Consider the following 12,078-nt stretch of genomic DNA (forward strand, 5'->3'; position numbering starts at 1 on the left):
ATTTCATTAATACAGAATAAAATACAAGCCATTTACATCTCCTCTAGAAATTCAAACTCTTAGCTATGAGTACACAAACAACTACGAGAATTTTATCTAATTATTTACATATTCTCAAAGGTAGTAGTAATTCACAGTTCCTATGTATGTTTCCTTAGGAAAATCCAAGGAAGTTCATATAAAGTTCCAACTTTAAAATAGAGATTCAAGTAATACTGCTTTCATCAGTCTTCTCTTGTTAGAAGCAAAAAAATAAATACATAAAAGAAAAACAAACATCTACATGCATGAAATACATTATTTTTTTATGTTTGAGGAAAAGATTATAGACACACAAGGAGAACTTACTTTATGATTCCTTGCACTGTGTTCTTGTTCACACTCAATCCTTTCAGATAATCCACAATAAGAATGTGTAAGTCTTCTTTACTGTCTAATTCTTCTACATAAAGTTCTGTGAACCTATAAGACAATTATTAAATAATAACCATCTTTTAGGAAGTTAATACAGCTATTCCAACAACAGAAAAACAGGAAACAGAAGTTGTTAGGTAAGCTCATTTTAACTGCTTGCAGTATAAAATACAAAAGCCTTTCGACTTGAGATATGGACTGTTCAAAATGAAATAAAAGGCAATATAGATGCTATCAAAAATACTACCTTTACTACTGCTTATCCTTGGAAACCCCATGGGGCAGTTCTATTTTGTCCTACAGGGTTGCTATGAGTCAGAATTGACTCGACAGCACTGGGTTGGGTTTTTGTGTTCTGGTATTACTTCTCACAGGCAACGAAGTCTCGTCCATATATAGTCTTTGTAAGTGAAACAGTTATAAAAATAAGATGTACTTATTCTCATTTTAAGAAGGTGTATGTGTAACAAAATATTATGTACAACAAGAAATAAACTCCCTTGCCACCAAAAATGAAATGGCTGGAGCAAGAGAAAATACATACCAATTGGAGCCTCTAAAATTTCCCTCAGTAGCTTTTATTAGTTTTATAATGAAGCAGAATCCAATCAACTTTTAACAGCATTTTAAAGTTCAAAATAAAACAAAAGGCTACCAAAAACAGTAACTTTAGATATTCATGAACTATGGTCATTTATCTGTTCCTAAATATTACACACATAAAACATTGATAACCAAGTACCGTGTTCATGCCTGTGCTTGGTGATGAAAACTGAGAGAAACTTAGAAGGCCTTTTCAGATCATCACCATGCTCCAAAGAGGACTATGTTTCTGAAATGCACTTATACTGTTACATAAAAAATTTCTAATAGCTACAAGGTAGGATCAAGAGGAAGAAGGACTTTCAACAATACCCATGAGCCATTAAGTGTCATACTAACAACCGAAATGAAATTTTCCAGTGTTCTGGAGTTTCTCTTACTAATACCACCTACCAAAAGTAGAGAATTTTGACAAAGGAAAATACAGTCCACTATTGGAGGCCAAAAAATTTCAAACACTCTGTTCAATGTTATGAAGTTTGGTTACATCAATTATTTCCAATCTATCAATAAAAAATGTCTCCGACATCAGGCCACGTCCCCTCACCTGTTTCTAATGCCTGGTGGGAGATTTCTTTTGCCCACATCAGTTGCTGGATTCATGCAGGCAAATAAGCGGAAGTCAGGATGACGAACCAATGGCTCTGTTAGGAGAAAATCATAAATTTTTAACAGCTTATAAAAATCAAGTGATTAGCCACAGGTTCCCAGGGAAATTCTAGCTCGACAGAACCCCAGGTCTAGCAACCCTGCCTCAGGTTGGTGCTGGCTGCTCAATCCCTCCTTATCTTTTCTAAAACCCCACTGAAATCTCTGTACAGACCTATGTATACAATTTAATTAGATGCTGCCATTCTTTCATCTTTTTTTGTGTGGTTATTCAAAGTTACTTATGTCTTTTATCACCTATTCACCTGTGAGTATTCTGTCACTTTATGTGCATGTCTAGTATCCACAACCCACATGCCTTTACAAATTATGTCTTTTTCACCCTTGCATTCACCATATCGCCTAACAACAGTACAATGCACTTTGCAGAAGAATAGCTAAAAAATGAACAAATCCTGTTGGGAGGCCCATATAATCCACCTAATCAAAAGAATCTCACTCTAAACTGGCCAAAAGGCTTGGCACTAAGTCAAACACCCAAGGGGTCCTAGTGCTACCTGTGTCTCCTCGATCCAGCAACACCAGGGAGCCATAGGAGCCTTCAAGTAAACCACTCAGGCATTCCAATGTTTCTGGAGCAGCCAGATTAATCTCATCCAACAAGATCCACTCTCCTTTCTTTACAGCCTGAGCTAATGTGCCCTAGAAGAAGATAAAGTCACATGTTAAGAATCCATTTCAAATAATGGCACACACCAAAAGCAAGGTTAGAAATAGAGGCAAGGGCAAACCTCTCCCACTTTGTGAGCCTAGTCCTAGCTGCCAAACGGTTGCCATCAGGTCTGCAGAGTATGGCCTAGTTAACTTTTCAAATGCCCCAAAAGGCCAAAAGGCCCAAGGGAGTATCTTTGACCCTAAGATGCAATAAACTAGATCTTCTCATTATATAGGTGGTTAGGTAAATGCTAACCTACAATGTATTCAGGTATGGGCAAAACAGCTTAAATATTAAAGGTACTAAAAATAAATACGAGGTCAGGTTACGAGTACACCAAGATCAGATAAATGTCTAAATCACCAGAGGGTTCAGTGGTTGTATTAACAGCATCTCAGTCTCTGAAGAAGATCGCTATGAGTCAGAATCAACTCAACGGCGATGGGTTTGGATTTTTTTTTTTGAAGATCTAAAATCATATTTCTGCAGGTCTAGCCTGAAAAGAGATTTTAGTTCCTCAAGCTCTATTTCTCAGAGCAATGAAAACTCTTATAATCCACTCAAATGACACATCAAAAATGGAAATTATTTTATTGGTATTAAACTGATCTACACTTTTGTTTTCATACTGATCCTAACAAAGTATCTTCTATAAATTTATTTTAAAAAATAAAACAGAACAAATTTACTTATTCCAGTGTATTAATAGAGCACTTGACATTTTAGTTGCTTCTTTTAGAAACAGTCATATTAAGATTAAACACTGATGACCAAATTTCCCACACCAGTGGACATATAACTGACTGATACTTCTCTCTCTCACCAAACCACCATCTCAAATCAGACACCTACCTCCTTTAGGGACATACAGAGGTGGACTAAAGACTATCAGAGAAACAACTAAAAAGACAAAAAAAAATAGCCCAAATCACTAATGTTTAATCAAGCTGACCTTTCTTACAGAGTCACAAGATAGCAAACAGAACTGTTCAAACCCAGGAATAAAAAATAGGGTTCCTGTTGTTGTTAGGTGCCATCGAGTCAGTTCCGACTCATAGCGACCCTACGCACAACAGAACGAAACACTGCCCGGTCCTGCGCAATCCTTACAATCGTTGTTATGCTTGAGCTCACTGTTGCAGCCACTGTGTCAATCCACCTCATTGAGGGTCTTCCTCTCTTATGCTAATCCTGTACTCTGCCAAGCATGATGTCCTTCTCCAGGGACTCATCCCTTCTGACAACATGTCCAAAGTATGTAAAACGCAGTCTCGCCATCCTTGCCTCTAAGGAGCATTCTGGCTGCACTTCTTCCAAAACAAATCTGTTCGTTCTTTTGCCAGTCCATGGTATATTCAATGTTCTTCGCCAACACCACAATTTAAAGGCATCAACTCTTCTTCAGTCTTCCTTCTTCATTGTTCAGCTTTCACATGCATATGATGAGACTGAAAATACCATGGCTTGGGTTAGGCGCACCTTAGTCTTCAGGGTGACATCTTTGCTCTTCAACACTTTGAAGAAGTCATTTGCAGCAGATTTGCCCAATGCAATGCATCTTTTGATTTCTTGACTGCTGCTTCCATGGCTGTGGATTGGGGATCCAAGTAAAATGAAAGCCTTGACAACTTCAATCTTCTCTCCGTTTATCATGATGTTACTCACTGGTCCAGTTGTGAAGATTTTTGTTTTCTTTATGTTGACATGTAATCCATACTGAAGGCTGTGGTATTTAATCTTCATTAGTAAGTGCTTCAAGTCCTCTTCACTTTCAGTAAGCAAGATTGTGTCATCTGCATAACGCAGGTTGTTAATGAGTCTTCCTCCAATCCTGATGCCCCATTCTTCTTCATATAGTCCAGCTTCTCAGATTAGTTGTTCAGCATACAGATTAAATAGGTATGGTGAAAGAATACAACCCTCATGCACACCTTTCCTGACTTTAAACCAATCAGTATCCCCTTGTTCTGTCCGAACAACTGCCTCTTGATCCATGTAAAGGTTCCTCATGAGCACAATTAAGTGTTCTGGAATTCCAATTCTTCTCAGTGTTATCCATAATTCGTTATGATCCGCACAGTCGAATGCCTTTGCATAGTCCATAAAACACAGGTAAACATCCTTCTGTTATTCTCTGCTTTCAACCAGGATCCATCTGTCATCAGCAATGATATCCCTGGTTCCACGTCCTCTTCTGAAACTGGCCTGAATTTCTGGCAGTTCCCTGTCAATATACTGCTGCAGCCGTTTTTGAATGATCTTCGGCAAAATTTTGCTTCCGTGTGATATTAACGATACTGTTCTATAATTTCCACATTCAGTTGGATCACCTTTCTTGGGAATAGGCATAAATATGGATCTCTTCCAGTCAGTTGGCCAGGAAGCTGTCTTCCATATTTCTTGGCATAAACGAGTGAGCACCTCCAGCACTGCATCTGTTTGCTGAAACATCTCAATTGATATTCCATCAATTCCTGGAGCCTTGTTTTTCGCCAACGCCTTCAGAGCAGCTTGGACTTCTTCCTTCAGTACCATCAGGTCCTGATCATATGCCACCTCTTGAAATGGTTGAACACTGACTAATTCTTTTTGGTAAAATGACTCTGTGTATTCCTTCCATCCTCTTTTGATGCTTCCTGCATCTTGTAATATTTTCCCCATGGAATCTTTCACTATTGCAACTCGAGGCTTGAATTTTTTCTTTAGTTCTTTCAGCTTGAGAAATGCCGAACATTTTCTTCCCTTTTGGTTTTCCATCTCCAGCTCTTTGCGCATGTCATTATAATACTTTACTTTGTCTTCTCGAGAGGCCCTTTGAAATCTTCTGTTCAGTTCTTTTACTTCATTGATTCTTCCTTTTGTTTTAGCTGCTTGATGCTCAAGAGCAAGTTTCAGAGGGTCCTCTGACATCCATCTTGGTCTTTTCTTTCTTTTCTGTCTTTTCAGTGACCTCTTGCTTTTTCATGGATGATGTCCTTGATGTCATTCCACAACTTGTCTGGTCTGCGGTCACTAGTGTTCAATGCGTCAAATCTATTCCTGAGATGGTCTCTGAATTCAGGTGGGATATACTCAAGGTCGTATTTTGGTTCTTGTGGACTTGCTCTGATTTTCTTCAGTTTCAGCTTGAACTTGCATATGAGCAACTGATGGTCTGTTCCACAGTCGGCCCCTGGCCTTGTTCTAACTGATGAAACTGAGCTTTTCCATCATCTCTTTCCACAAATGTAGTCAATTTGATTTCTGTGTGTTCCATCTGGCGAGGTCCATGTGTATAGTCACCGTTTATGTTGGTGAAAGAAGGTATTTGCAATGAAGAAGTTGTTGGCCTTGCAAAATTCTATCATTCGATCTCCGGCATTGTTTCTATCACCAAGGCCATATTTTCCAACTACTGATCCTTCTTCTTTGTATCCAACTTTTGCGTTCCAGTCGCCAGTAATTATCAATGCATCTTGACTGCATGTTCGGTCAATTTCAGACTGTAGCAGCTGATAAAAAATCTTCTATTTCTTCATCTTTGGCCCTGGTGGTTGGTGTGTAAATCTGAATAACAGTCATATTAACTGGTCTTCCTTGTAGGCGTATGGATATTATCCTATCACTGACAGCACTGTACTTCAGGATAGATTTTGAAATGTTCTTTTTGACGATGAATGCAACATCATTCCTCTTTGAGTTGTCATTCCCAGCATAGTAGACTATATGATTGTCCGATTCAAAATGGTCAATACCAGTTCATTTCAGCTCGCTAATGCCGGGGATATCGATGTTTATGCATTCCATTTCATTTTTGACGGTATCCGATTTCCCCAGATTGATACTTCGTACATTCCAGGTTCCAATTATTAATGGATGTTTGCAGCTGTTTCTTCTCATTTTGAGTCACGCCACATCAGCAAATGAAGGTCCCGGAAGCTTTACTCCATCCTCATCATTAAGGTCGACTCTACTTTGAAGAGGCATCTCTTCCCCAGTCATCTTTTGAGTGCCTTCCAACCTGGGGGGCTCATCTTCCAGCACTATATCAGACAATGTTCCACTGCTATTCATAAGGTTTTCACTGGCTAATGCTTTTCAGAAATAGGCTGCCGAGTCCTTCTTCCTAGTCTGTCTTAGTCTGGAAGCTTAGCTGAAACCTGTCCTCCATGGGTGACCCTGCTGGTATCTGAATACCAGTGGCATAGCTTCCAGCATCACAGCAACACACAAGCCCCCACAGTATAACAAATAGACAGACACGTAAAAAAAAAAAAAAATAGGGTACTACCCTTAAACCAGTAATATCCCCTTAAGTCTTCTTAAAACCAAACAATAATTTAGCTTAACTAGTAAAAAATGTCTGCCTTGAGCATTATGCTCTTTTAAGAACAATCTGTATGGGATCAAACTGGTAACAGCAACTCGAAAGATGAGACAGGAACCTTAGGGAACAGTGAGTTTATGTTAACACGGGAGGAACAACTCACAAAAGGAAGATGAGAATGGTTGCATAACTCCAAGAATGTAATCAATGTCACTAAATGGTAAATGCAGAAACAACTGAATGTATGTTTGCTGTGTATATTCTCAACAACCACAAGATAAAATTTAAACTAAAAAATGGAGCATTAAAGAGAATGGTTCTTTCTCTGACTGACACACACACACACAGAGAAGAGGCTATAAAAGAATACAGGGTTCACTATTTATCCTCAACTATATCTTTTAAAAAAATAAGAATGGCACCCATGAAGATTTTATAACTCACATAAAGCGTATTTTTCAAAATCTTCCCCCCTCCCAAAGTATTATTTCATTAAGTGTTTATTAAATTCTAAACAGAAAGTACTAAAATATCAACCTGAAGAGAACACAAAATAGCAGCGTGCCTAAAACTTGCATTTTGCATTATATCAACATTCCCTTAACCTAAGTAACTAAAACAAAATACCTCCACAAAGGCAAACAATAAGGCATTTTCAGTCATTTTCATCTGTTGTTGGGCATGGCTGAGTCTAAGGCCAAATGCTTCCCACTTCTCTTTTAGAAGTAATCCTAGAAAAGAATGAAGACAAGAATTTAATAGACATTTTGAGTAATACATACAACTTTTCAACAAAACCAGCTGTTGTAGAATCAACTTGGACTCACGGAGACCCCGTGTGTACTGGAGAACTGTGCTCCATAGGGCTTTTCAGTGGCTGATTTTTCGCAGGTAGACCACCAGGCCTTTCTTTTGAGGTGTCTCTGGGTGGCTAGAACCTCCAACCTTTCGGATGAGCAGCTGAGTGCATTTACCATTTGCACCACCCAGGGACTCATTACAAATTTTAAACACACGTGAAACATACAGCTAGAGAAACTCACACAAAAGTTAAGCATCTTAGAAGTGTAAAAAGAATAAGTCTAAGCATTTATATAATGCTAACTATGTGCAGCATAGCGGTTAAACGCTCCTTGGAAACCGTATGGGGCAGTTCTACTCTGTCCTACAGGATTGCTATATGTCGGAATCAATTCGACGGCAATGGGTTTGGTTTATTTTTCGGTTTTTTTAACTATGAGCCAGCACTATATTAACTCATTTGTGTGTTTATTAACTCATTTATCCCACTGACCCTTCAAAGCAGGTACTCTTATTCCCATTTTATAGACAAAGAAGCACAGAAATTTTAAGCAAGCTGCCAAAAGCCCCTGGCTATGGAATACAGCTCAGTTCTCTGGAAATTAGCTCTTTTGCTGAGAAAAGGTGACCTACCGATCACTACATGTTACTTGTACATCAATATTACCACTGACTGACCACCACCAGTACTTATTCATCAGCATTACCAGATACGTTTCTGTGAGAATCATGCCTAGACTCCTGAGAGTAGCTACACTTCATCACAAGTCACCTTTGCCCCAAGTCCTATGAGGCTTTGATTTGTAGTGCTTTATTCTTCCCCCCAAACTCCTCCCCTAATTCTGCTAACTGAACCCCAGCATCATACCCTCCTACCAGCAGGCTGGGTCACATCCTTACCAGTTTCACTCTCTTTTCCATCCTTGTTGACAGCTGACTTGTGAACATGCTGCATTAGTCTCAGGAGATCGTGCCAGCGTTTCTGCCTGTAACAGGTCTGAATATGCCCCAAGAATGTAAAGTTCTGCTTCTTGGAAAATGTCTGAGCAAAGAGTTCCTCAAATCCCTCCCGTAAAGGCAGCCAAATAAGCTTATGATCCACTGGCTTATAACTGAAATAAAAGGTAAATGTGACTCACAAAGAGCTGGAGCTAGCAGAAATGAGAGAACACAACTCAAAAAACAGCATTAGGCTTAGAATTTCATTTAATCAAAATCAGAAATACTACCCCCCAAAATTTTTAATCTCTTAGAAGTTTTAAACTAAAATGCATTTCTCCCATCCAAGTGTTTGAAGGGCCTATAATAAAGGTAAAGACTATTATTAGATAAGAGTTATAAAAAAAAAAAAAATTCCTAGTTGGCCAGTAAAAGGCATGTCATTTATTAACATGTTTAAATAAACATTATGTATAACACTTAATGATAAACCATACTTTATAAAATTGGCCAAAAAGATTTCAGGACATGTTAGAAGAAAAATACACTTAAAACTGATTTACTTCAGTAATATGAACTCAGTCTACGCATTCTCGCGGGGGGTGATATCACTTCCAAGGGGACAAAATTAGTTTCGGGGTGGGGCAGAAGGACAAAAAAAAAAATCCTGGACATTGCAATGGTTTGTGGCTCCCCAAATCCACTCTTTATGTTTTAGTATTTAATTTCTCCCAATATAGAGTTAGGAAATTAGTAATTTAAATTTAATTTTCCTGGGAAAGTTGAATGGGGTTGGGATAATTTTTTTTAAATGGCTGGGAAACACTGCTCTAGCTAAAAGATAAGTTGCTCAACCAGCATTAATCGTTCCTTACTTCTTTTACCATCATTTAAAATGTATCACTTGGACACTGGAAAATGTTAAGTATATAACTTTCTGTGGCCTGCGACGTCAAATCTACAATCCAAGAAGATAATGATGTAAATTTTCTTTCCAAGAAAAATAATTTTAGTTGGGACCTGAAATGATACCAAAATATGCTTCAGAAAAGTCAAGAACAATTCCAAAACTAATGGATTACTATTTACTTACTGGTCTGTGTGGGAGGGACAATGCAAGGGATAAAAAGCCAATGCCCTAATACTGAGCACTTTTTTGGAAGAGTCTGGTTTCAGAAAGAAAATGGCAAGCATTGAAACTTCAAACTCATTTTCACTTACCCATAAAGGCACTAATGACATTAATGGAGACAGTTCATTATTCCACTTATTCAACAAATATTTATTGAGAACTTACTATGTGTTAGGCATTGAGTAAAAAAGACCTACAAGATTCTGCCACCATGTAGCTTACAATCTTAAGAGAAAGATAATAAAGAAATCTACTATCAAATATCAGGTAAATGGAGGCTATGTGATGGGGTGCTGGTCATTTTGCTATAGTCAAGAAGGTTTTGTTGAAGAGGGGACATTTGAAGGAGACCTAAATGAAGCAAGGGAGTAAGCTAAGTAGATATCTGTGGGTGGGAAGGGGCACCACACGGAGGAAACAGAACCATCAAGGTGCAACATGGAACAGGGTGTAGCTGAAGCTCAGTAGCACAGGTGAGGGAAGGTGATTATGTCAGAGAAGCACCAGTGGCCAGATTAAGAAGGGTCTTAGAGGTTAATATAAAGCCTTTGAATTTTATTCTACATGGACTGAGAAGTCAATGGAGGGTTCTGAGGAAGAGAATGATGTGATTTGACTATACTTTTAAAAGATCATTCCAACTATTAGGTGGAAAAGAGACTGCAGGGAGGTCAGGGGTAGAATTAAAGTGATAAGAGGCCAAAGCACTGATCCAGGTAAGAGATGATGAATTAGAATGACAACAGTAGAAGTGGTAAGAAATTAAACATACATGTTACTTTAAATAAAAGTGCCGGTCTTAAAAATAATGGCAAAAATGGGATCCAAGGCGCAGAATAATGGTCAAGAACACGGATGCTCAAGCCAGACTGCCTGGGTTCAAATCACAGATGTGCCATTACCTCGAACAAACTACTTAATCCCTCTGATCCTCAGATCACTCTTATATAAAATGGGGATAAGTGTGGTATATACCTCATGGTTGTTAAAGCCAAATGAGTTAACATATATAAAGCAGTCAAAATAGTGCCTGGCACATAATGAGTACCATATAAGAGTTAGCTGTTACAATTATTACTACTATTAATTGACTCAGTCTACTGAATTTGAGAAAGCAGCTTAATATTCCAAATTAGACTGAGTTCCTCAAAGGAAAACTTCACTCAAAGTTGAGCATTATGGCTGAAATACAGTTAAATCAACACATATTTGAATTACTGAAAAAATAACCATGTATACATTTCAGAAAAACCAAAAAATCAACTACAACACAAACACTCAATGGGAACCAACTTGACACCCAAAATAGAGAAATGGCCAGACAAACTATGAACCATTTAAGAGCAGGGTTTTCAAAGTATCTCCTACAGAAAAGATGCCTCAGGAGTTACCTAAAGGCCAAGAAGGTGGTCTAGAAAATCTGGCTCTACAAGCTAGTAACTTAGCTGGGACTGTATATAAAATTTCATTTGAAAATGGCCAAAACAAAGCAATTCTCCAAAATTGTAATGTAATAAACATGTTTCGTTTATGTATTGTGTTATAGAGCAAAGTATAAAAGAGACATAAAACAGTATATGCTAAGTAATTAAAACTACTGAAAAAAAAAAAACAAAAAACTATTCATTTCATGGTCAGGGTTCCTGGTTCCGAGCGTGTGCTCATCTTCTGCCCGCCTTCTGTGGATGGTCCTATGGGTGGTGATGAGGACGAGGCAGGTCGGCTGTTTTTTGTTGGCTTGTTTCTTTTGTTTTGTTCTATTTCTAAGAGATCTTCTATTTCCCTCTCTTACTTTTTTTCTTTCTCTTCATCGCCAACTTCTCCAAGGGTTACAGCCCCTTCTTCGTATTTGTTTCTCCCCCAGATGCTGCCTCTTCCCAGTAGTCAGTGATGTGAACCTATGCTCTCTATTTACTACTGAGTGCTGCGCTTTCTCTTTCTATGATTTTATCTGCTTCATCCAAGTCCTCTGTGCCCTCTACTGTTTTTCATGGAGTCTCTTAAGTCTCCCCCACCCCTAACTCTCTGTTGGAATTTGGTTTAGTTCTCTACTCACAGGTAATATGAAGGCCTATATGCTGCCTACAAAAAACCTACTTTAAATAAACAATAAAAATAGGTTAAAAATTAAGTGAAGAAAAATATATACCATGATACTAATAAAAAACAAGGGGGTATATACACTAACAAAAAATTATAAGGTAATCTGCAATAATGTAAATAGTTTGAGTCTAACAACCTTTAAGGCCTTACTTTTAGGAAGTTTCTTTATCCTTAATAACAATTTTTAAAAAAATCAATCTAAAGGATCCAGACTTGCAAACCAGACTAAATCTATACATCTCTTTTATAACATAGTATTTAATATATGCAAAATATACTTGGAGCCCTAGTGGCCCAGCGTTTAAGCATTTGCCTGCCAACCAAAAGGTTGGCAGTTCAAAATCCACTAGCTACTCCTTGGAAACCCTACAGGACAGTTCTACTCTGTCCTAAAGGGTCGCTATTTGTCGGGGTCAACTTGAAGGCAACTTATATTAAAATATACTTAATAGAAGT

General features: G+C 38.1%; 1 protein-coding gene across 4 annotated transcripts in view; it reads right to left on the reverse strand.

The window, feature by feature from the left end:
• Positions 1-12,078, reverse strand: part of MDN1 (midasin AAA ATPase 1) — a 180,378-nt gene that overhangs the window by 108,220 nt on the left and 60,080 nt on the right. For all 4 annotated transcript variants that reach the window (XR_002784801.2, XM_010602811.3, XM_023543791.2 and 1 more), the window contains 5 exons: positions 8,349-8,560; positions 7,275-7,378; positions 2,184-2,328; positions 1,565-1,661; positions 349-462 (listed from right to left, as the gene is read on the reverse strand). Coding sequence is in view for 3 of the 4 variants with exons in the window: in XM_010602811.3 (XP_010601113.2) it covers positions 349-462; positions 1,565-1,661; positions 2,184-2,328; positions 7,275-7,378; positions 8,349-8,560 (672 nt within the window). In the remaining variant the exon portion in view is untranslated. The remainder of the gene's footprint in view (positions 1-348; positions 463-1,564; positions 1,662-2,183; positions 2,329-7,274; positions 7,379-8,348; positions 8,561-12,078) is intronic.

Source organism: Loxodonta africana, chromosome 1 (genome assembly GCF_030014295.1).
Source record: "Loxodonta africana isolate mLoxAfr1 chromosome 1, mLoxAfr1.hap2, whole genome shotgun sequence".
Lineage (NCBI taxonomy): Eukaryota > Metazoa > Chordata > Mammalia > Proboscidea > Elephantidae > Loxodonta > Loxodonta africana.